This window comes from Schistocerca gregaria, chromosome 2 (genome assembly GCF_023897955.1).
Source record: "Schistocerca gregaria isolate iqSchGreg1 chromosome 2, iqSchGreg1.2, whole genome shotgun sequence".
In the NCBI taxonomy this organism is placed as follows: domain Eukaryota; kingdom Metazoa; phylum Arthropoda; class Insecta; order Orthoptera; family Acrididae; genus Schistocerca; species Schistocerca gregaria.
In genome coordinates, this window is record NC_064921.1 from 13,798,831 (window position 1) to 13,825,759 (window position 26,929).

Here is a 26,929-nt window from a genome sequence, read left to right on the forward strand (position 1 = left end):
GCGAAGTGTCTATTGAATGACAAAAACAAACATTTTTCTTGCACCAGGCACACCGGGAAAAGGAAAAACTTATGCAGTCAGACACTTCGCAGTAACCACTAGCTTTATTTAGACAGAACTGGGATGGATTCAGAAATGGTCCCGGTCGTTATTCTGCATATTGCGCTAGATAGCCAGGCACACTTCATCAAATTCATAACGCGTTGCGAAGCGAAGAAAACTGGTAATGCACAAATAACTGGAGTTTAAGAACAGTGTTCCGCTGATAAACCCGAAATAAATGAGAGGTATAGGAAATTGTGTTGTCTGATAATTTCCTGGCGAATGCTTTCCACTGTCGAAAAAATCCTTTATCGAGTGGTTGAATCGCACTAGTAGTTCCAGGTGTAATCCACATTACATCTGAAGATTTTTCGTTGCCCTTCATAAACACAGAGGCGTCGTTATCTCCAGAGCCCAACAGAAGCAATGAATTAGTTTTGCAGCTGGTAGGCATACGTTTCGACCGAAACGTCTAAAATTTTTCTTTCACATTTTTCTAGATTCTGATACGTCGATTACAAGATGTTTGCTACTAAATAGACCCTTTTTTATTTTTGACCCTAATCGGCCTTGCGGTTCTTGAAGACAGTATACAGCTGCGGCAACAGTAAATTGTTCATGCTTATCACTAGCATTATTGTATATGAATGTGTCATTGCATTCATTGTTTGGACAACCGACTGCGTCTTTTTTTTCATCCCCAAATGATACAGCGCCGTAGGAATGCCGTTCTTTCACGAAACCTGACTTACCAGCGCTATAAACAGCCGTTGCGGGGACAACAGCAAGTTTTGTCTTTACCTCAGCTATGAGTTTCTCTGTAGCATAGTTTATCACTGGCAGCTGCTCTTCACTTTTCCGTGACGTAAACTTGGTAATTATGCGAATTTCTATTCTGTACGATTTCTTGAACCTGCATAGCCCTGTCGACGAACCCTGGAAATTAGCAATGTTCATGTCAGATGCAATTCGAAGAGCTCAGTCTCGTCGATCTTCATCTGTGAGGGTGCATAGCCTCTCAAGAGCAGTTCTAAATCTTTCGAACAGTTTTTCATTCAGATGGTTTTTGGTTTCCGTTTGGTGCAAATTTCTTACTTCATATAATTCATTCTTCCATTTGTACAGTTCACGCTCCGATTTTACGAAACAAAAACGCCACTGCGTAACTGCAAGCATATTCTCCCACCTACATTTAACCAATATTACACTGCCTTTTCCTTGTCGCTGAATGCTGTTGCAGTACGTGTAACTTTTTTAGGCTTGGAAGGTATTCTTCTTCTCCTGAACTGTTACTTGCGCAACTGACGTCCTCAGAACCACAATTCATGGAATCGTCAAACGAAATGTCGATACCAATCGAATGAATGTCAAGGAAATCAACTAACAAATGACACATATATACTCCCTCATGAGAAGCGAGTGATTTCGGCTGGGAACCACGTTCTTCATATTTCATCATTCCTAAATTGACAACGTTAAATGGATTCCATATTACTGTGAAACAGGAAGGAAAAAAAGTACTATTAGCAGGCATTCCCTTCGAAAGGACAATAAGTACTAATTCAACTTTATCTGTATTGTCAATGCTTACCAGTATTGCAAAAAGCAACTTATAATTTGTAGTAGATGTTACTTGAGTGGCTAATCCAAGAGAGTAATAACTATATACTGTAGCGTCAGAGAAACTATCAACGAATGGCAACGCGAAACGCCCTTTACAAATTATGATCGGGTTGTGTCGTGTTTCCTGTGTAGAAATGTACCGCCGACTTCGGCTGTGTGTGTGTGTGTGTGTGTGTGTGTTCTACAGCCGCCTGGCGAGCTACGAATTTGGCTATTTTTAGCTATATTTTTTTAATACTTGCAGTGTCTCTCAGCAGCTATAGTTTTCACAGTGAATTTCTTTCGTTTTACTCTTCATGTGTAAAAAATTTCAGAGTATGTTTCGACATGTTAAAATATTGAACCATTCCCTTGTCAGATTGCGCTCCTTCCCCAGTCTACACACGACAGCACGCTCACTGATACTGTATGCACCGCGCATGTGTCTTGACTAGAGGTTACTCCTCAGGAGATGACGCTGCTATCGCCTGGACGGGACTATATCGATAGGGTGTTGATGGTCTTTATGTTCTGGCTTATCACTGTATGCTGACCACTCGGCTACGGAAGCTAACTATAAATATTTAATTACGCTCGACGCCCTTAGGAGAGAAACAGGGTAACACTTAAAAAGGTAAATACGTCTGTTGCTGTTGCGTAGGCTGAGCCCTTTTACTTATTCACGAGTAGGCATTCGGTTTCATGGATCGGACCGTCCTTTGTATGAAATCTGCACGTAACGTCAACTTTACATTTGTAAATACCGCAACTTTTCAGCACCGTCATCAACAGGCGTTCGTCATTCACCTAACCTCCCACTGGTTCCTGCAGCCATTAGGCCTTCAGATATACCTGCCTGGCACCAGGTCGTCTTCTCGGCCTTTCCGTGTCTCTGACACACTAAAGAGCTTTATTGATCTATCTACCATCTATTCGCTTAGCTACATGTCTCCTCACCTTTAGTTCACTTTATCTGTCAGTAACTGTTTGTTCCTACCCAGTCTATTCCCTGATCTCCAAGTGATTCCCGAAATGCATCTTTCCATTATCCACCGCAACCCTGAGTTTTTGAATGGTTTTCACATTAAAAGTCGTGTCTCACTGTCGAAAGCCAAAACTGGAAGTACAAACTCATTACAAAATTTTCTGTTCGGGCGCATCGGAAACTTAGCATTGAAAATGATATTTAGTTTACGAAAAGCGCTGTAGACCAGTTTCACTCTTCTATTTATTTTTTGAGGTAAGGTATTTTTGGCATAACTTGACAGAAAGAAGGTTTCCTGCCAACCTATCCCTTCCGAGGAAACAAGAATTTTCGTAACGAAAAGCTGTGTGCCAAATAACTGTAAATGAATATCACGGTTTGAGTACAATATGTCAAGTGTGTGCAATGGCAGTACTCACCCAGAAGATTTGAATGGATGTGAGTTGCAGTAGTTATCTGGAGATGGAGAGGCTTCCACAGGACAGAGTATCGTGGACAGCTGTGGCAAACGAGTCTTCAGACTAAAAACCACGAGGACATTTCTTTTCCTGTCCGTCCTGTTGTTCTCTTAATCAGTGTTAAATACACAAAAGTCTTCACCCGTTTTTTTGGCATATTTGTTAATTTGTATGCTGATGTTTTCTTTTACGTGCGCTGATTATACGAAGGGCTTCCAATAAGGAATGCAACACACTTTTTGCCGACCAATTTCGGTTGCAAAAATGCGAGACATGTGGGACATCGTGAAATGTTCCGGCTTCAGCGCCCGTAGTTTCATGAAGTTCCGCTAGGTGGTGGCGCTGTACGTTGCCTTCAAAATGGAGTCTGTAACGGATGTGCCACCTAATAGAGAGATGTCATTGATTTTCTTTTTTGGTGGAAAACCAGAGCACTGCAGATATTCATGCCGTTTGCAGAACGTCTACGCAGACCTAGCACTGAACAAAAGCACGGTGAGTGGTTGGACGAGGCGTACGTCATCATAGCAAACAAGGTCATGCAAACTCGTCCGACCTCCCACGCGCTGGCCGGCCGCACACAGCTGTGGCTCCTGCAGTGCTGGAACGTGCGGACACTCTCATTCGAGGCGATCGACAGATCACAATCAAACGCCTAGCTGCGCAACTGGACGTCCCTGTTGGGACTGCTGACACACTCGTCCACCAGTTGGGGCACTAAAAGGTTTGTCATTCCTCGTCTACACTACAGCCTGGCTCTCGCACCTTCCTCCGACTTTCATCTGTTTCGTCCAATGAAGGATGCATTCCGCGGGAAACAGTACGCAGATGACGAGGTGGTCATTGATCTAGCAAGACGTTGGTTCCCACGTCGACCAGTAGGGTGGTATCGTGCGGGCGTTCTGGGAGCCAGTAAGGCGGCGTAAGGTCTTCGCACTGAACGAAGATTATGTTGATCAATAGGATTTTGTGATCACAAGCGTGGAGAATAATATGGTGCACTGGAAACCTAACCAACTGCTTTCAGAAGAGAAATGTCTCACATTACTTACTGAACAACCCTCGTACATTAACGGGGGCTCTTCATAGAAATTCTAAACTACCTTTATTATCATACTTCCTGGCAAATTAAAACTGTGCTGGACCAAAACTTGAAACGGAGATCTTTGTCTTTCGCGAGCAAGTTCTCTACCGAATGATCCATCCAGCGCGGTCGTGACACGTTCTCGAATAGTTCACTTGATATATTGCTCGTCCGCGAACAGCAAAGTTCCCAATATCGAGTCCCGGTCCGGCACATACTTTTAATCCGTCACTAAGTTTCATATTAGCAGAGTAAAAATTCATCCTTGCTCTATTACGTTCTTCAACTGGTGTATAAAGTCTATCTCCAAGAGGTGTAAACTGTACAATATTATGGGAAAAACCTATGTTCCATTAGCACGTGTTCCTTATTCTTTTTCTCATTCAAGCGATCTGATTGCTTGTATAAGGCTCCAGAAATTGGTTTTTGTGATACAGAACTTCTTTGCCTGACAGCTCTTTCAACTCAGAATTTTCCATTATTTGTGGAAGTTTAATGGAAGCTGTAGCATTTATGTTGATATTCTTTAGTACATTAACGTAGACTGAATCATCGCCTGAGCAGGTTAGTAGAATTTTCGTTGAAATTTAGTCCATTATTTGGTTTTGCTGTCACTCCAGTGGCTCTTTTATCTGCTGTTGAGAAAGTCAGTTGTCACGAGATGACGGCCTAAGAATCCTGTAAGTAGTTAGTGGTTAACTAAAAGCAGTCGCTGGGCAACGAGGCAAATGTAAATATTTAAACTTATTTTTAGGATCTGATGAAAGACGCTTTTATGAAAAACGCCAAAAGGTGATGAAAACTTTATTATACTGTAATTGGTTTCGACAGTTTGTGATATCTTGCAGTCCGCAGCTAAGGTCGTGCGATAGCGTTCTCACTTCCCGCGCCCGGGTTCCGGGGTTCGATTCCCGGCGGGGATTTTCTCCGCCTCTTGATGACTGGGTGTTGTGTGACGTCCTTAGGTTAGTTAGGTTTAAGTAGTTCTAAGTTCTAGGGGACTGATGACCATAGATGTTAAGTCTCATATACCCCCGCCGCCAAAACATTGCACTTGGCAGTTCGCTTTTTGTCTAGTTAGGTTGGCTATACTATAATAGCGATGTTGCAACAGCAGCCTCTATATACACAGCAGACGATACAGTTTTCCGTCCCGTCTCGTAAATGCAAGCGATTGAGCAATTACAATGTATATAAGAACTCGTTTTTAGTTGTACTACAATGACAGGAAGTAAACAACCGTATAATAATGCATGTTAAAGCATAACAATGCGCACCCTTTCGATAACGGAGCAAAGAAATACAAAAAACAAGCATCTGACGACTGGTACTTTAAAATCAATAATGTACAAAATAAATAATAACCGAGATTGCAATAAATAACCAATATCAGAATTTTTTCACTCACCAATTTACAGCGATAATGGCGCAATTCCATCCAGCTCGCCATCGTCACTGTTGTCCGATTCATCGCTAAAACCGTCTTCAACGTCGTCATCGGCAAGACAAATCATTAATTGTTCATGGCCACTGATAATACCTTCTATTGTCTGTGCTGCTCGTATAAGCTTCTCGACGTGCTCTACTTTTTTTCTCCATGAGGCTGCATCCACAGTCACAAGAGCTTCACGTAACAGCTTTTCCACCTCTGTTATTGTAAAGGACTTGTTGTTCCTTACATACATTTTTACGTCACACCATACTAACTCAATAGGGTTGAAATGGCAGTGATATGGTGGCAGCCTTATTACAGTATGACCCTGCTCCATGGCAATTTCGTCTACTACGTATGTAGGTGTCGTAGGCTTATTTTCTTTAACAAGAGAATATAACAGAACCTTTGTCATACCCATATCCGCTGCAATATTTCGAGCCTGTAACCACTGCACCATAACTTCTTTCCGATCATTTGTAGTTGGGGCTTTGTTCTGTATCACCGAATGATATGGAGCATTGTCCATTACAATTGTTGTAGGGACAGGAAATTGTTTTAAAAGGTTCCTGAACCACTCGTGAGTAACAGCAGTGCTCACTGCGCTGTGATTGGCTGGCGCCCCACGCTGAACGCCTAGCGCCTATCGTTCTTCACTTGTGACTCTGTTACGCTGCCAACTTCATACGCAAACGTCAAGTGCAATGTTTCAGTGGCCCGGGTATAGTGCTCAGAGCCATTTGATATCTTGCAGACTTCACACCTGAAAATGGTGTATTCAATATGCCCTGTACTCTCAAATACACTGTATGATGAAAAAAATGACGCACCGTGGTGGAGTAATACGAATTGGTCACAAATTGATAGTCATACAGATATCGATGGAAAATGCAAAACTGTAATATTTGGCGGCTGATAGATGAATAAAGGACATAGACTCTTTGCGAATTTTATTCTGTGTACTCACTTGGACAGTAATTGTACCTCTTAGACAGGTGCGTGAAGAATATTCTCAAAAGTCGTCATTTAAGAGAGTACGAGAAGTTGGGCTCAAAGAAGCCCGTTGGAGTAATCGGCGAATCGCACCACATTTGATTAGGAGCAATGCCACTATTCGACGCTGTTGGTAGGAATGGGTAAACCATGTCCAAACACAGCGTCAAGAAGGAAGCAGTCGTGGTAGAGAGATCCGGCCCTCAGCTGGAGAGATCCGGCGTGCAGCCGGTGCTCCAGAGACAGCAGGGACCACTAACAGGCGGCTCACAGGAACAGCGCTGAGCTCACGGCGCCCCTTACGCCGACTGCCACTGACCTCTCTACACGAACAAGCACGCTTGCCGTGGCGTCGGGCGCTGTCAGCCTAGAAGCTCATTGACTGGAGCAGAATTGTCTTTAGTAATGAGTCCCGCTTCGAATTGAGCCCCTATGATCATGTATGACGTGTCTAGAAATGCGCCGCTCAGCGGCGGAGACGACTGTCGTCCGCCTTTGGACCGACGGCCAGGAGTAGGGTGCCATTTATTTCCATAGCAGGACCCCCTTTGGTTGTCAACCGCGGTATCCTTGCAGTACAGCGGTACATCGACGCTATTCGACGGCCCGTTTTGTTGTCCTTCATGGCAAGCCATTACGGGCTTATATTTCAGCAAGATAACGGCCGCCCGCACACGAAGAGAGTATCTACTGCCTGTCTCCTTGCTTGCCAAACCCTACCTTGAGCGGAAAGATTTTCGGATCTCTCCCCATTTGAGAAAGTTCTGAGACTATGGGCGTGATCCAACCAGCTCGGAATTTTGACGATCTAAAGAGCCAACTGGACAGAATTTGGCACGAAATCCATCAAGAGGGCGTCCAACATCTCTTCGAGTTCGAGTCGCGGTCCGGCACACAGTTTTAATCTGCCAGGAATTTTCATATCAGTGCCCACTCCGCTGCAGAGTGAAAATCTCATTCTGGATCTCTTAATTAATGCACAAACGAATAACTGATGGCATAAGGGCCAGAGGTGGGCCGACGTTTTACTCATTTGCTCAGTTTGCAATATCAGAAAAACTGTGTGATTTATTCAAGAGAGAGAGCTTCACAATCATTTGTTTGTGTACATCACATCTACCTATTTCCGTGCAATTCTGGTAATTCCGTCGTGTTCCGGCATTTTTCTCAGAGTGTATGTTACGTAACAAATTTCGCAATAATACGCCATTGATGTACACCACTTTAAGTCCACTAGCTCACTCCAGTAGTAGCAACGGTAGTCGTGTGTTGTAATTTAAATAAGAAAATTGCCAGTTCAGCAGAAACCGGTAATAATAGTGTAGTAAAAACGTGATGTAGATAGTTTTGTTCATAAAATGGAATGATCGTATGGATGTATTGGTCGAAAGACCACATCTTGGCAGTTAGGCCTCCTAGTGCAAGTTTTTCTGTTTGATGCTACTTCGGCAAATTGCATGTCGATGATGAGATGAAAATGACGAACAGAAACAACTAGTCCACAAGAGCAGAAAATTTCTGACCCGGTCGGACATCGAACCCGGGACCCGAGAACCTAGCGGCAGCAACGATTAACATTAGACCACAGCATTCTGTGACAGGATATAATAATGATTTTGTTTTATTACTTTATGGTGCGCAGACTGTCTTACTGTTTCATTCCAGTACTTCGGTGTAACGACTCAGAGGTGCAGCTGCCTCTATTCCCTGTACCCCGCCCCTTGTCGGACTCCGATGTATGTGTCTGCTTGCAGGTACACAAAGACGGTTGTGGCATCTAGTCTGATCGCCCAGAAGTACAATCCAGAGCTGGAGTGGGTTCCAGTCACGCCCGACTCGCGCTTTGCGGAGCTCAGCGACCAGCTGTGACACTTAAAGCAGGTAATGTAAGGCATTGCGCACCGCAATAGTTAATGTGCAGATTCCGCCACAGAAAACTCTAAAAGAAGAAACAGACCTGACAGCCTCAATAAAATTCTTCTGAGTTTGAGACTGCACTGCCAACTACAAAATTCAAACGCTTCGGCGACTATTGCAAGACGCCTTCCTCAGGTTGTATTGCTAACTGCGACGTATACGTACAGCAGACTTGACACTATCCACAGTACGATGGACATCAAAATGGCATTTCATTACAGTTGCTGAAGTTGTGGACATTGGAGGACGTAAAATTCTATTTCCTTTCCTTTTTTGCACATTAAAATGCCTTGCAACAAAACATATCCATAAATGGTGTACGGGCATTTTTTTTGTAAAACTGAAGCATGATGACTTAGTATGAAATCTACGAGTTGGTGAAAGGTATAATGCGGAAACGCTGTATCAAATATACACTGAAGCGCCAAAGAAGCTGCTACAGGCATGCGGATCGAATACAGAGATATGTAAACAGGCAGAATACTGCGCTGTGGTCGGCAATGCCTGTATAAGACAAGTGTCTGGCGCAGTTGTTAGATCGGTTACTGCTGCAATAGTGGCAGGTTATCAAAATTTAACTGAGTTTGAACGTGGTGTCATAGTCGGTGCCAGAGCGATGGGAGACAGCATCTCTGAGGCAGCGATGAAGTGGGGAATTTCAACTCCGACAATTTAAAGGGTTTACCGTGAATATCAGGAATCCGGTAAACTATCAGATCTCCGACATTGCTGCAGCCGGAAAAAAATCCTGCAAGAACGGGACCAACGACGACTGAACAGAATCATACAACGTAACAGAAATGCAACCCTTCCACAAATAGCTGCACATTTAAGTGCTGGGTCATCAACAGTTATCAGAGAGCGTACCATACAACGAAATATTTTCGATATGGGCTTTCCGAACCGAAGGCACAGTCGTGTCCCTTCGTGACTGCACGATCTGAATGATCCCTGGACGTCGGCCCTGGTTGTACTGTGCCACTTCCCTTTTATGGGTGCTATGAATGTTTGCCCTGACCCTACGACAGCTATCCTTGATTATTTAAGGACTAATATCATTGGGCAATAAATCATGTATGGACCAGATATTTGATAAAAGGGGAATTAATGGGGTAGGCAAACATGAGAGAAACATAGGTAACTCTATGCGCCTCATGTGTGGCGGTATTAAAGGCTATATTCAGCCATGGTAATGGAAGATTCCATTTAGTTTGAGTCCGAGAATGGAAAACAATCAGAGAAGACTTCAGTTTACGAGTAACCAGCCTCAAGAATGAATGATGGGTAAGAAAGTGTCGTGGTGATGTGTTTAACCCGTGATCGGAAACAGAAGTTCCGAAACTCCCTTGCGCATCGTCGCTATCCTTCAGAAGACCGAAGCAAGAGGAAATCTTAGTCAAAGCCTAATACTTTGCCTTGCAGTAATACCGCTATTCGGAAGCAACCAGCTGAACTGAATAAACCCATCAGCCACCACAAATATACAGGATGAAAAGTATTTAAACCGACAAACTCTCGAAGGTTGTAGGGGACATCAAAACAAATATTTTTCCCTAATGTCATTTTTTCCTATGAGGAATATTTAAACCGGCAGAGGCGGCAAATTAACTAAACCAACAAACTTTTTTTTTGTGATCCAGAGACAACACATTAACACAACTCAATTTCAGTTACAGTAGATTTTCAAAAATGCCTCCATTGATACGTAAACAAAGTTTACACCGTCGGATCAAGTTCTGTCTGACACGGGCAAAAACCCCAGGAATATCCTGAATTGTTCCTACTGGTGCTACTATCCGGGCAACCAAGTCCTCTTCTGATGCAACACGAGTTGCGTAAACAAGGTTGCGCATCTCTCCCCACACAAAAAAGTCCAGAGGGGACATACCTGGGGATCGAGCAGGTCATAGTACAGGACCACCTCTGCCAATCCACGTTCCTGGGAACCGTCGGTCCAGGAATCGACGCACACGACTTCTGAAGTGTCCGTCATGTTGGAACAACTTGCGTTGTATTGTAGGGAGCGGAACGTCTTCCAGCAATTCTGGCAATGCTCTGGAGAGAAAATTGTAATAGTGCCTTCCATTTAATGGCCTAGGTAGCAGATATGGCCAATTAAACGGTCCCCAACAACACCGACCCATACATTTACGAATAACCGCACATGATGAGCGCTAGTAACTGTGGCATGCGGGTTATCCTCACTCCATACATGCGAATTGTGCATCTTGAAGACTGCATCGCGCCCGAGCGTTTCTTCATCGGTAAACAACACAGAGGATGGAAATGTAGGATGCATTTCACACTGTTCCAGGTGCCACTGCGAAAACTGTGCTCTGGGTGGATAATCAACTGGTTCCAGGTTGTGGGTACGCTGTAAGTGAAATTGACGTAACAATTGCTCTCGAAAGAGTGTTCTTAAATTCGTGTGATTCGCCCCCATGTTACGTGCAATTGCACTCTTGCTGATTGAAGGATCCCTCTCCACATGCTGGAAGACGGCTTCCTCAAATTGTTGCGTTCTTACAGTGCAACGGCGTCCCTGTCCAGGTAATCTGCTAAATGACCCGGTCTCACGCAGACGTTGGTACACAGCTGCAAAGGTCGTATGATGCGAGATACAGCGATTAGGATACTGTTGTTGATAAACCCGCTGTGCAGCCCGTCCGTTGTGGTGCGCTACGTAGAACGCACCAACCGTATCAGTGTACTCATTCCAGGTCTACCGCTCCATTAATAAACAAAAACAGTGCACTGCTACACTGGTGGACAACAGTTGCTTACAACTGAAGAGCGTAATACGCCCTCTAACAACTGAAGATCGTAATACGGTGTCTAAAAACTGAAGAGCGTAATACGGCCTCTACCAGTTTAAATAATCCTCATAGGAAAAAATGATATTAGGGAAAAATATTTATTTTGATGTCTCCTACAGCCTCCCAGACTTTTTCGGTTTAAATACTTTTCACCCTGCTGCCCATCTGGGATCTGCGGGACAGACATAATCAATAAAACGACGCTGCTTGGGAACCTCTGAGTGGACTGAAGCAACTCCATATGCCCATCGGAACTCGGCTTAGCCACCTTGCATTCCCGACACTAACCCTTTGTCGAATATCACGATACAGAGTCGGCAAAGTTAGGGACTCACAGATCTTGTGGCTGGTTTTATATACCCCAGATGGCACCCCACAACAAAATTTTGATAATATTTGAAAACATCCGGAACGAAAGCCGCAGGCAGACATTTTAAGATCATAATCCCAGGGACCGCGACGGCAGAGAATGTCCTTCTGTAGTTCATACTCAGGTACTTGATGACCCACTCTCAATTGCTCCCTACTTGGGATCCTGTTCTTGTTGCGCAGAGTCAGCAAACAATACTGGAATCGTGGAAAGCACTGAATTAAGAAGACCTACCACCTCCTACACTTCGCACATTCTGCACAAGGTATCCACTACAACGTTATCGCACCTCCTAAAGTGGCACACGTTGAAATGGAAGCCAACCTCGCATTACGCCCAGTTTTACGCAGACGAGCCAGAACCCTACTAAGGGCCTTGTGAATTCCCGGTGCCGGCTGGTGTGGCCGAGTGGTTCTAGGCGTTTCAATCTGGAACCGCGCAACCGCTACGGTCGCAGGTTCGAATCCTGCCTCGGGCATTGATGTGTGTGATGTCTTTAGGTTAGTTAGGTTTAAGTAGCTCTAAGTTCCTTGGACTGAAGACCTCAGATGTTAAGTTCCATAGTGCTCAGAGCCATTTGAACCATTTTTTTTTAATTCCCGGTGTTCAAGGTAGTACGCGAAGAGGACAGTCAGAGCTTCCAACTGATAAGCAGAGTATTTCTTCTCAGCTGGAGACGGGCACATACAGATACAGGCTTGGAGCTCTGCTCTCCACGTTGCTCCTGATGGAACACAGCGTCAAACCCTGAGTTAGAAGCGTCGGTCTGGAGCACGAAGGGTTGGCTGAAGTCAGGAACCGCGAGACCATGGTAATTACTCAAAACGATCTTGAGAAAATAAAACACAGCCTGCTCTCCGTTCTTTCGAGACAGATTTAACAAAGAAAACTTCAGAAGGAATTTTCGGAAGAAGTCAGACATTTCAATGACACGGGCTACCGCTTTCTTAGTCTTAAGAGGGCAGAAACTAAATGCTCTGGTCCTAGACTGAACAATCCTGACCCCCTCAGCCGGGACTAAATGCCCGAGAAAAGATACCTCACTACGAGCTAAGGTAACATTAGACGGTTTAACAGGGCCACTTGCCTCAGACGCTCCAAATCACGTCGCAAGTGCTCCAAATGCTCGGAGAAGGTGGCACTGTAAATGACAACATCCTTCTTGAAGTTATACACACGCTTGAACTTCAGATCTCCGATCATAGAATCGAGTAACATTAGAAAGAACTGCCGCTCGGTAGAAAGGCCGAAGGGCACTTGCTTAAATTCATGTCAGTTCCAGCTAGTGCAAAAGGCAGTGGCCGACTTGAATTATTCGGCAAAGGGGAGCTGGTAATGTGCTTGGTTAAAATCGAAAACGGAAAAATAGTGGTCCATGGAAAACCATGGGAAACAACCGTCTAGACCTGAGAGTGGGACAGACGCCAAGATTAGTTTACTATTAATGATGCGATAGTCCAAAATGGGTCAGCCCCCCCCCCCCCCCAATTATTATTAGGCACCAAAAATTGTCGATGATGCATACCGCGAGGTGGACGGCCTTATAACCCCCTCAAAAAGCATTTTATATACCAACTCAGAAATACCTGCATCCTACACTATGTGATCATAAGTATCCGAACACACCCAAAAACATACGTTTTACATATTAGGTACATTGTACTGCCACCTACTGCCCGGTACTTCATATCAGCGACCTCAGTAGTCATTAGACATTGTGAGAGAGCCGAATAGGGCTCTCCGCGGAACTCAGGGATTTCGAACGTGGTCAGGTGATTGGGTGTCACTTGTGTCATACGTTTGTACGAGACATTTACACACTCCTCAACATTCCTAGGTCCACTTTTTCCGATGTGATAGTGAAGTGGAAACGTGAAGGGACACACACGGCACCAAAGCTTACAGGCCGACTTCGTCTGTTGACTGACAGAGACCACCGACAATTGAAGAGGGTCGTAATGTGTAATAGGTAGACATCTGCCAAGCTAATCACGCAGGAATTTCGAACTGCTTTAGGATCCACTGCAAGTACTACGTATAACAGTTAGGCGGGAGGTAAAACTAGGAGATCATGGTCGAGCGGCTACTCGTAAGCCACACATCATTCCGGTATATGGCGCTTGCTGTAAAGAGCGTAAACACTAAGCGTTTGAACAGGGGAAAAACGTTGTGTGAAGTGACGAATCGCGGTACATAATGTGGCGATTCGATGGTAGGGTGTGGGTATGGCGAATGCTCGGTGAGCATCATCTGCCAGCGTGTGTAGTGCCAACAGTAAAATTCGGAGGCGGTGGTGTTATGGTGTGGTCGTGTTATTATGGAGAGGGCTTGCCCCCTTGTTGTTTTGCGTGGCACTACCACAGCACAGGCCTACACTGATGTTTTAAACACCTTCTTGCTTCCCATTGTTGAAGAGCAATTCGGGAATGGCGATTGCATCTTTCAACACGGTAAAGCACCTTTTCATAATGCACGGCCTGTGGCGGAGTGGTTACACGACAATAACATCCCTGTAATGGACTGGCCTGACCTGAATCCTATAGAACACCTTTGGGATGTTTCGGAACTCCGACTTCATGCCATGCCTCACCGACCGACAACGATACCTCTTCTCAGTGCAACACTCCGTGAAGAATGGGCTACCATTCCCCAAGAAATCTTCCAGCACCTGATTGAAAGTATGCCAGCGAGAGTATCAGTAAGGCTAAGGGTGGGCCCACACAATACTGAATTCCAGCATTACCGATGGAGGGCGCCACGAACTTGTAAGTCATTTTCGGCCAGGTGTTCGGATACTTTTGATCACATAGTGTAAGGTGGAGACAGTTGTGAAGGTGACTGCCTGACTGGAAGACGGTCGGAATGCAAAACCCCATATTCAGTACGACGTCACGCCCGGTTCATCCTACGGTCACAGGATCGAATCCTGCCTCGGGCATGGATGTGTGTGATGTCCTTAGGTTAGTTAGGTTTAAGTAGGACCGATGACCTGAGATGTTAAGTCCCATAGTGCTCAGAGCCATTTGACCCATTTTGAACCCGGTTCATCTGTCAATACTTCCGGGATCCATCAACATTTGAATGAGAACCTGTCTGATCACGAGGTAAGTGTGCAACTTCGAACGCTGCGGCAGTAACGCTGGTATTACAAAGACCTGCCCTCCTAGAATGGAGTCAAGTGAAATTTCACCTCAAGATGAAATCCAAAATAAAATTTCCCATGGGTATAATAGAAAACCAATCTCACTTTGTTTACGAAATCATACCTGAAGTGGTCGGTGCTTAAACCCTCCGCCACCGACACCTTTATGGACCAAGAAAATTCACGGAAGTGACAAGAAATGCACATGGATCCTACCAAAGGAACAGCTTGACCATTAACAGTTCTACAAGTTCTAGCTAAAGGCTTTACATTGAGGAAAATAGAAATGATCCATTATCGGGAGTACCACCGACTCATTAAGGGAAGACTGCTGCCGGAATCCAGTAGCGCACAGGGCAGCTCATGACTGATGTACACGCACACAAACGGGAGAGGATTGTGGGACACCGTTTTTATGACTTCAGCTGGCGAAACGCCTTTTCCTTTGAACTCACACTGACGAGCAAACGTTCTCCCAAGGTAGATGTTACTGCTGTGGTTGGCGAGAGCAATCTTGCTAGCGGAAACGGCATCCGAGGTGTGATTGGCCTAAGACTGAGATAAAGCCTCCTCACAGCCTCTCCTTTGATCAGCTTGTTTAACCCCTTCGCAAGAGTGATTAAACTATCCAAGTCACGATATGTAGTCAGTCTCTCCACAAACAAGACCTTGGAACGGTATTCTGGTTTAGTCCCTTGCAAAATGACGGCAGCAATATCATGCTCAGCTAGCTACATATCACAGGCCAAGTTAATTTGTTCTCATAAGGTAACGGTAAACCACGGAAATTTAACCAATTCCTGTTGGGTATGGACAGCAAGGTAGTCTATCCCTTGCAACACATTCCAGAGTGGATTAGGTAATTTAGCAAAACTGGACTGCGGGTTCTCTATATCAGTTCTTCTGGGCTCCGGAGAAATTTTTCATTTTCGGTAACCACCAGATTTTCCAATTCACCAAGCCGCTGATCACTCTTCCACTCTTAGCCATTCAGAATATCGTGCAAATTTAGGCCCTATCCCTATTAGGTAGCTGGTCAACCTTAGCTTTGAACTGCGAATGGGTGATTACCGAAGCGAGGTGTTCAACTCTAAGCAACCTGTGCATAATTTGCGCCTGCATGCAGTGGAACTGAACGCCTAATGGGGCACTAAATCGAAAACTATAATGTCTGCTCTATCTCTAACAGGAAAGTGACGCGGTGCTGCATTGCCACGCTCTCCTGACAAACACGCTGTGTCATCAGCTGCACCGAAGTCCCTACAGCTGAGCGAAGACGCGCCGGGTGCTCTGCGAGATATCCATCGTCTGCCAATCCTTGGATTTTATTCTCGTATCTCAACTGGTCATTGCGAAGACAGTTCACTCTTACCCTGACTCGATGTTCCATAACAGATGAATACACCTGAATCCCAAAGCGAAAAACCAACAGATTGTGATATGATCAGTATAATTCAATCCAACTTGCAGAAACAACCACGCTGCGCTGTGCTACCAGAATGGTACACTGGTACACATAGCTGATGCAAGGTTGCCTGATGGTGAAAGGACTGGGCAAATTAAGGATTCGTGTCACTCCTCGGGGAAAATAGTGTGTCAAGGTCCTGTTGACCTAATTGGTAACACTGACACAAAACTATCGAATTGGTAAAAAAAATTGAAGATTAATTACTGATAATCGATCAACAGTGTCATCAAATACTTCAGAGAGATGAAATAACAACAACAAAAAATGTTGCGTTAATTCAAATACTTGCTCTCAACTCTCCAAAAGTCATACATAGGAATATGAAGTGAGAAAGTTTAAATTGACAACAAATGTTATTATCCAAAGATATACAAATTTTGTGCGCCAAAGGTTACAGCAAATTTCATTAAGAGAAGCATGATAATATTTCACTAATGGAAGTTACGTAACAATTTCTTCAAAGGTTCTAAGGAAGTTTTCAAAGCGGGCAGGCCACAAACATGTTTAGAATGCGTGTAATTAAAATACATAAAATAATTCAGGTTTCCCTAAAAAGAAGTTCATTAAAACGAAAACAAAGCTGTTCTATATGAAACCACCACACTCGGGCATTGTGGTCCAGCCAGACGGACCAAAGTTACAAAGGGCAGGCCCGATATGCTGCTCACCACACTCTTTTTTCCAGCCAGCCAGTGGGAAGACGCCCCAATGCACAGAAATACAATGATATCCTGATGAACAGAGAAGTAGTTTTTTAATGAAAGCCACGCAGAGTGGCCGCGCGGTTTGAGGCGCCATGTCACAGATTTCGTGGCCCCTTCGGCCGGAGGTTCGGTCCTCCCTCGGGCTTGGGTGTGAGTGTTATTATTAGTACGAGTTAGTTTAAGTTCGTTTCAGTAGTATGTAAGACTAAGGCCTATGACCTCAGCAGATTGGTCCCTTAGGACTTCGCACGTTTGAATATTTTAAGTAAAAACTGATTACACACTGGCAGCGTAGGCAAAATAATTGTGAAAAGTCGACAAAAGGTAAGGTAACTGGCAACGCGCTCCTCAGATCGCCTGACTAGACGCAGCAACAAGAAACAACAACAACAACTACTACAAGAGGTTGAACCTAGTCTCATATAGAAGCAGCAGAACTCAAACACGCGCAGGAAGCAAACCAGTCACAATTATCACACTCACAGCAGGAAACAAAATCAGTTTTTACGTATGCTGCGTGGTCCCGGCACCGAAGCAACGGACTAGAAGTAACCCACCCAGCATACAATGTGGAAAAACTTGGAGACGCCCGAACATGTGTGGATCACAACGATGCACCGCTCGTCTCCAGAACTGCTCGGCCAAAGGAATATTGTGTCCACTCCCGTTTCCGGTGCACTTCCCTGAGTCCGGAAGATGCTCAGCCAGACTAACTTGGAACTCATAGGGCGGGGCGGCAGAACACACAGCCACGTTGCCTCGCCGACCCGTGCTGTGTTCCTGACCCCCGCTTCCGAAATCCGCCTCGACGGCATTCGCGGCAAACGCTCCGCCACCCCTTCACACCAAAGAGTTTGTTTCAGAAGGCTTGGCGTGAGTTAACTATCGCGCAATTGTTTACTCTTCTTTTACACTCCTAACTCTGCCAAGGACATAGACGCATTTTTGTGCTATGGTAGGAACATTTTTCATTCTGTTAATACTGTTTCTTGTAGTTCCAAGAACTTAATCACGAATATGTGATTACATGTTTTCCCAGATATGTTTATCCGTTGTCATGACATTAAAACTTACAAATTTAATTTTTGAAATACTGTGAAATGTCTTGGAGGTCAACTGAAAATGGCTTTTTAGTCATGTTGTACAACAAGAAATATGTTTGTGCAGGCACACTGAGGGCATGCATAGTTTAAACGATCTTATGTGCTCAGTTTTATGAAGTGGCGTCAAATCAAGTATCATACAGAGAAAATAAAACTTCTGGAAGTTAATTGTACACAGAAAATTTGAGTGTTTGAATCTTTCGAACATAATTTTCGATTGACAGCTAACTAAACACTATGACATTCTTACTAGAGGGCTTAATTCCCAGCAAAATTGTTCTTAGAGTACGTACCTGAGAAATGTGAAGCTTTGGATCCTGCAGTTTTAATATGCCATAAAGTTGTTCGACAAGCATTCAGATAAAACCGTCATGAAGCACTGAATTAGTTGTGGCCATTTTCTGCACCCATTGCGTATGTAATACACATTTTACAAATTCAAACTTTTTTTTTGTCCATGCAATATAATATTTTCCAGATGAGTTTCCCCTATTAAACTAGATCCAACTTCACTGAATTTTTTTATTTGCTTGTCGGTTCTGTCAAAATCTGCATTCTTCTCACTGGATCATAGTTTAGAGAACGCTTCTCCACTTCACTTAAGAAAATTCAGGATGTATTCCAGTAGAGTTAATTCTCTCTTCTTGATTCCAAACTTTCTTTTTCTTTAACCAAATTTTGTGGAAGAATTTCAAATTTATAGTGCAAAAACTGTGACCATCGTCGGAGGTTTACTCTGTGAAAAGCAGAATTCCTAGGGTACTGCTGCGGTGCAACCGAGTATAATGCCTGTTTCAAAGTTACAGTCCACAGGCATTGTACAAAACGGGAGTCGGAAATATGGGGTCCGTGTATTCACACGGACCTCATATTTCCGACTCCCGTTTTCGACTTGCCGATGCCATCAATTACAAATAAAATGGTGACAGAACCTTGTGGTTAGATCTTCAAACAATGAAAATTTGTTGCTAGTCGCACAAATCACAATTCATGTCACACAAAGTCGCAGTCGTCTTATGGTTCTGTTGTACACGTGAACCCCTTGGCGCACACAGACGGGTAGACAAAAAAATTGCCACAAAACCATTCGCTTTGGTAGACCTGCGATCGGTACTTGTTACAGAATGCAGCGTGAAGGCTGTAGCCTGTACTGTCCACTTGCCCCGTTTCGTGGCTGATGTCTTCCCCCGTACATCAACTGTCCATGGTACAAGGCCAGAACAAATCGCAGTATCTTCAGAAATATAGTGGTAAATTCCAGTTGATGTGACGGTGCACGCATATCCTGCATGTCAACTCTACTTAATACATCTGGTATATCATCTAGTGCCACAAAAGAGTTCATAACATTCTACATAGTCTGCAGGTCATGGTTCATTTGGGGGTGATCGGCTGAAAGCCTCCACTTCTAACCATTTCTTGACGGATTGCGTGGCGAACTGCCACTGTTCTCCAAAATGCGTATCATAATGTTTTTATGTAGGTAATCATAATGTTCTGACCGGTAAGTGCAGTCGATAACCTCGAAAATAAATATATGTGAGTGATAAATGATGTGAACTGGGAGAGCGGGCAGGGGTCACACGTTACGTTTTTGGGGGGGATCCCATGCAACTACGTGCCCAGACTTTGTGGTTGTGGATTTTTGTGATCTCTCCAATTTGCTTACGGTGAATGATGGGGTGGTTACTTTCATGACACAATGGCTATTTCCCGTCATTGGTTAATGAATGAAGCTAAGGAAATTTATTAAATGTATAGTAAAAGCCATACGATAATGAAGATACTCTGCTTGACAATTGCTAAAAAGTGACTGACACTTGCCGAGAAACAATTTCCAGTTGCTACGGAACAACCAACAATTCCTACAGAATATCCCACTAACAGAACTAAAAGGAAATGTAGAGGTCGGGACGCGTTAATTGAAGCGAAGCCTGTATACGAACGCTCTCTGTGCACTCGACGCTTCGTGCAGTACGGCGTTTGATGAAAGTGGTTGTGGTACCGATTAGTGCGACATTGCATTTGGTACAGCAACAGGAACAAATCTGCAAGACATCATGTGAGTGCTTACGATCGTGGACGAGCAGGCGGACGCTTCGAAGCCGGTCCAAGTGTCACTGGTATAATGCTCAGTTGAGGATGTTCGTCCTACAGAGTTGTTTGTGACGCATTACTGTGGCCACAGCAGAGGTTGACAATACCGCCACAGTTTTAAGGTTCTTTTATTATTCTAAATATTCATTTGCTGCCAGTTACTATGATATATATCTTCGATATGCTGGTGTACTATGCGCGTGTTAGGCGGCTGTGGTGTTATGCCCATCTTCAGGTGTGTCCACTCGGAGTCACAGAAACAAGTTACGACACCTGAAGATGGGCGTATAAGAGCCCGAAACCGGTCGTACCCTAAATAAAAGAACCTTACAACTTTAGCGATATTTTCAATCTCTGGAATAATACGTTTTTTTCAAAAGTGCCACCTCGACATTTAAAAAGGTCAGTGACGGTGGAAACGCTATGCGAAAGTATACCGACCGTTGTGGACGGATGCACTGCAAGAAGGCCGATACGTAGCCCTAGTGACGAAAAGGGACAAACATTTAGGCAGATGGCTGCAGACCTTGGAAGCGCTACTAGGACTGATGTCTGTGCCACATCGATTTAGTGATTCGTTGCGATTAAATCAGGCTGGTTTGTATGCTAGATGCCTGTTAAGTGCATCCGACTTCAATCACGCCATCGTCGAGAAGGAACTATTTGGGAGAGAGAGAGCACGTTAATTGGGGTCATCAACGGTGGTTCAGAGTGATGTTCTCCGACGAAATTGTGGCAAGTGATTGTGGCCACCAGTCAGTGTGGAGAGAGAGGGGGACAGGTTGCACATCGCAGAATGCCTTTGCGACAGGTACCGTTACACAATAGTGGTACTGACAGGAGATTATTCTGGATCATCTCTATCCATTTAGGGGTGCGATAGGTCCCGACTTTCTGTTTATGGACAATAATGCTAGTCCACGTAGGACCGCAGAGATGTCGGACACATGGAAAGTGAAGATATTGAGCGTATAGAATGGCCTGGGTACTCCATGGACCTAAATCCTATAGAGGATGTTGAGAAATACCTCTGGCAAGAGCATCCCAGTCAAACACCCCTCCTCGAACTGCTCAAGAACTGAGAACCGCTTTGAGAGAAGAGCGGGACAATATCGCCCAAGGGCTCCTCAACAGTTCGGTAGCCAGCGTGAGTAACAGGTTCAAAATGTGCCTTAATGCCCGAGTAGACTCCGATATCAAACTTTATGTTGGGAGTCTGACCTGTGTCAAACATGAAAGTTATTTTTGTCTGTTATCCTCTTTCCCATGTGGTAAAATCTCTACCATTTTTCGTTTTAAATATGCAACTCGTCCTCTATTTCTTACGTAGCGTGTTTCATGTATTGATTATTCTGTCCAACAATGTCTCCTTTCCGTAGGAACTGTCAAGAAGTGTACTTTGTAGGTATGATGAGCTGTTATAGGTGAATCGGACGGTGTGGGTGCTGTAGTTGTCAACGCTGTGGTACGGATCACTGTACTGCGTGCACTTGGATATGAATCAGTGTTGGGTGTGTATTGTAGTATGGATGAAAATGAGTGAAACAGTATTGTGCTACATTTACCAAGCCTTTTCACGTTGAGCAGCATCGATACTGACGTCCACATTAGGTGTACATATCACCGCCAACAGCTGTCAAAAGTCTTACCTAACACCACCATCACCACCCTCCACTCATCCCCAACTTTTCTGTTCACAAGACAATACCTATAATCTCTACTCGACTTCGGTATCATCCCTGAAAGATTTCTGCGCTTAGAGTTTTGTAGTCCTAACTAAAAGTTTGTTCCAAATACAACGAAACGTTTAAGTTCCATGATCACATTTTAGGCACTAGAAGTTGGAATTAATCAGTCAGAACATATATGAAGGCACTGCTTTCACTCAGTACTGTTTTTTAAACTAAATACTGCCAGACGATATTTTGCAGCTACTGCAATTTCTCTCTTTTTCGTTCTGTTTGCAGGGTTCTTCACCATCAGAAACAGATCATCACGAAACTACTGGGCGTTAGTTTTAACCTCAGATAGCTCAATATCTCGTGAACGACGCATCATACAAGCAATATGTTCTAGGTGAAAAGGGTATGTGTGTCTCTACCACTACTGGCTACTTCCCAAGCACCTCTCCTGCGTGGGGGGAGGGGGGCAGATCAGTTTCTATTTTCCAACGGGAACTCCCATCTTTACTGCATATTCGGATTCTACGCCAAAAAGTACGTACTGTTTACTCAAACCATTGTTTTCCATTCGGGATAGATTGCGCTGTAATTGATAAATACAAAGTGTGACTGTCGTTTCAATTAAGAACTGACGCATCAGATTCCACATTTCATTTACTACCTAAATGTAAACATTTGTGTTTACAATATCTGGATAGCTTTTCACTATAGCTTCATGGACATATTATCTTATTACAATGGTCGTGGTTTGTATTTCACCTTTCTTCTTCTTCTGTAGTGGTCAATCCAAGGATTGGTTTGCAACAGCTACAATGGCAGCTTGTCTCCATTCTGTGCGTCTATCAGCTTTTATCTTCGTCTCTTCATAGGTGTTACATCCCACATCTTTCACGATTTGATCCACGTACCTGAGTCGTGGTCGTCCTCTTGGTCTTTTTCCCTCCAAATATCCCTCTATGATTGTGTTCAGGAGCCCTTTATGTCTTAATAGATGGCCTGCAGATTGCACTCCTCTTTTTACAATGAAACTCCAGAGGCTTCTCTTCTCACCTTCTCTTTCCAGAACCACTTGTCGATACACGTTATTTTGAGCATGCGTCTATAGCACCACATTTCAAAAGAATTTAGCTTCTCGTCTTCCTCTGTCCCGAGAGTCCATGTTTCACACCCATAGCATGCCACACTCCACAGATATGATTTCAAAAATCTTTTCCTGATTTCAAGGCTGATGCTCTTGGATGTTAATTTGTTTTTTTTTTCTGGTTAAAAGCAGCCCTTGCTTGGGCTATTCTACTTCTCACTTCTGCCTTGCTCCTTCCATCCCTGGTAATATTACTGCCCAGATAAGTAAATTTATCAACTTGTTCAAGCAGTTCATTGCCTACATGAACTTGGACTTTCACTTGATCGTCTTTGTCGCATGCCATTACTTTTGTTTTTGCTTTATTAATTCTCATATTGTATTCTTCACCCATAACTTTATCCATTCTATTCAGTAGGATTACAAGATCTTCTTCACTTTCAGCCAGATTCGTTGGCCATGATTACTACACCTGTCTGTGAATTTTCCCTTACTTTTTTCAGCACCTCTTGAATGTATTTCACCTGCCGGCGCGAAATTAACGGTGGTTGGGTGGAAAGACATATCGAAGTCAGCCACTGCGGTAACGTTGTTCGACAATGGCCACCGAAATAAAGCATTCCGATTCTTTGCGGACTCACCACAGTCAATCCTTTAGAGAACAAAAAGCTACGTTACCGGTCAATTAGTTTATTTGTCAGAAATCTCGATGTCTATATCTGGTATTTTACTGTACAATCACATTTGCAACTCTGTGTTCTAACTGTTGATACTAATGTTCAAACGTTACTTGAAAGGTTTACATTTACCTTGTAAATGGTATGTAGAATCAAATGCTTCAGACTGTAATTGCAAAAAGAGGCCCACTTGATATTTGTCGATTACAGCGCCATCTACCGCGAATGGAAAACAATAGTTTTTAGTAAACCTGAAATATTTTTTTCGGCTTAGACCAACTGAAAATATAGAACTGACCCCGCCATCGCAGGACGGTGGTTCAGAGGTGGCGAGTTATTGTACAGAGAGACGTCCCGTTTCGCAATATTAACTTTCTACCTAGAACATTTTTCTCGTACGATGCGTCGTTCACGAGATACATAACTGCCAGAGTTTACTTATAGAACATACAGGATGCTTGTTGTAAAGTGGTTGCTATTTAATGTTATCAAGTTGTGACCGTCAGCAGCTGTAGTGAGGAGGCAACTTATGACGTGCGCAGGTGGTGTTCAGCCAGTTGACGGAGGCCCCCACGGCGCTGTCCCTCGTCCGCTACGTGGAGGGCAGCGGCGGCGACACAGGCCCGCCTGGCAGCTGGGACAGCGAGCCGGAGGACGCCTGGAGGGCAGAGGGCTCCGGCTCTGGGGAGAAGCGGGTCGGTAAGTGTGCCACGTCAGCTGGCTGCGCGCATTCCACCACACGGTGCGCGGACACTTGCCACGACTTTACCTGCTCCGAAGGGTAGGGTCCCTTGTCTCCCCCTCCTCCTCATCGCTTACTGAGCCTTTCCGCTGGTTTACTTAACACAGAACAAGAATCTCTTTGGATTTTCCACCAGATTTCTACAGAGAGTTTCGTAGTGGAAACTATTAAATGCATCTTGCATTGAAATCCGCACCAAATTTCGAGTCTCAGTAAAACTTCACCAATCTTGGAGATTTTCCGTTCGTCTAAACTATACTTTCTTTGAACTTAAGCCACATATGGTCTTCACTTACATAGCTTGGAAGGATTGCAGACTGTCTCCTAGAAAGACGTCAACCGAATTTTGTAGCTGCTTTTATAAATAGATATATTTCGCGTTTAGTTTTAGTGAATTTCTTCGTTACGGAATTGAGGCTGACGACGACTGTGTTCACAGATCCCTGTATCCGCCGTGATGCTCAGAATTATTTGTGGCTAAGAGGTCAAGTGTGTTTTCGTTACCATTTAAAATTTGAATGGCCTCTTCAACTAATTTTTCGAAATAATTTTAAAAGCAGCATTTAGAGCCATTATGGAAGTTGTTTTCTATCTAAGTAGAGTCTGAAAATGTATTTTTGTCAACATACGTAAGGTAGATTGAAGTCACTGCCAACTACAGCTGTATGAGTAGGGTACCTATATGTAGTGAGACTCAAGTATTCTTTGAACTGTTCAGCAACAGTTTCACCTGACACCGGGGTCGGTAAAAGCAGCCAGTTATTAATTTATTCCGGTTGTCGAGTAAAACCTCTGCCCCTACTAAGTCACAGGAACTATCTGCTACAATGTCGCTTGTGAGCTGGAACACATTACATTATTTTTCCTTAAGTTGTGCTTCTTGTTTCTGTTGTAGTGCAGATCATTACAATTACTGCTTATCCCTCCAAAACCTTTTTCTGTGACCCTGTAAATACCAGAGCTAAACAATGTAGAACAACAACGTACGTTACAAGCATACCATTCTTTATTACATCATTTCTTTATTTCTAATATTTTAAAAGTGTACGTTGACTTTAGATGACATGTCAATCATAGATGTTCTTATCTCTATTTAGTGAAAGTATTTTCAGTCGTGTTTTGAATATTGTCCCGATACACTTTATTGACTAATGTTTCGCCGCAAGGAATATCGCAGTTTAGAGAGTAAATTAATATGGAGTATATCGTTCTTCTTTTCAAACATTCATATACCCTTTTCTTCGTTCCTTATTGTCTTTTGGGCATGAAGTTATAGTAATTAAAATAGGCACAAATGCAATGATCAAAAGGAAATGATTAGCGTACATTTGCATTCTCTTTACATCGTTCCTTTCTTTTTGCTCCCCTGCCGATGGACTGTTTCTATGGCAATCTGTAAGCGTGAAAGGAAGCTACCGTACAGACAGACGGATCTATATTTATACTTGGCAGAACTAATTACTGACATAATCGTCGGTATTGCTTTCGTTTCCCAAAAGTTATAAATATTTCGATTTCGGAAAAGAAGCTCTCTATTTGGCCAAGATGTCGAAGAAGAAGGTCCCTTACGTACTGGTTCTATCGAGTAAGAGGTGGAGACGACGGTTTGAAAATGGACAGAAGTAGTATAAGGAAGGCCGTCCCTTACCTGAGGGATCGCTACCTGCGAAAGGGCAAGTGTGGCAAATGTCCGGCGTGGCAAATGTCCGGCATTCCACGACACATCCCACACACTATCACGTCGTAACAGTTCTTCTACTTTCAGAGAAAACGAAACGTATACAGTGTGTCCGTAAAGTCCTGCTGTAATTTCAAAAAGTTTTAACTTTGAAACTGTAAGAAACAGAGCACCGTGGCTCGTTGTAAAACGTTTAGCAGCCATCAAACTTATTTTCCGTTCTGACGGAATTTCAATAAATGTTCCACTCGTCGCTTGCAGAACGTCAAGCCGATACTCGAGTTCTGCCCATGTACATGTCAGCACTGCAGCGTCAGCTGTTCTGACTGCTCGATTCGTGCACGAAGAGCAGCAATGTCATTGATTGGTGACACGTGGACGCGATCCTTTTTGTAACTCTACAAAAAGGAATTGTAATGACGTGACGTCGGGTCGCATCCATCTCTTGGCAAATGTGTCGTTAAGCACATTCTTCAAGTTCAGATACGTATATGGAGGCGCATCACCTTGCTGGAGCCGCGCGGGGTTGCCCCGTTGTCTCAGGCGCCTTGCCACGGTTCGCGCGGCTCCCCCCGTCGGAGATTCGAATCCTCCCACGGAAATAGGTATGTGTGTTTTTCTTAGCGTAAGTTAGTTTAAGTTAGATTAAGTACACTACTAGCCATTAAAATTGCTACACCACGAAGATGACGTGCTACAGACGCGAAATTTAACCGACAGGAAGAAGATGCTGTAATATGGAAATGATAAGCTTTTCAGATCATTCACACAACGTTGGCGCCAGTGTCGACACCTACAAAGTGCAGACATGAGGAAAGTTTCTCACCGATTTCTCATTCACAAACAGCAGTTGCCT

At 43.9% G+C, this 26,929-nt stretch overlaps 1 protein-coding gene across 1 annotated transcript in view; it reads left to right on the forward strand.

The window, feature by feature from the left end:
* The window catches only part of LOC126332375 (uncharacterized), a 212,478-nt gene that overhangs the window by 164,819 nt on the left and 20,730 nt on the right, over positions 1–26,929 (forward strand). Inside the window, exon 5 of the mRNA XM_049996577.1 lies at positions 24,196–24,352. Coding sequence (XP_049852534.1) covers positions 24,196–24,352 — 157 coding nt within the window. The remainder of the gene's footprint in view (positions 1–24,195; positions 24,353–26,929) is intronic.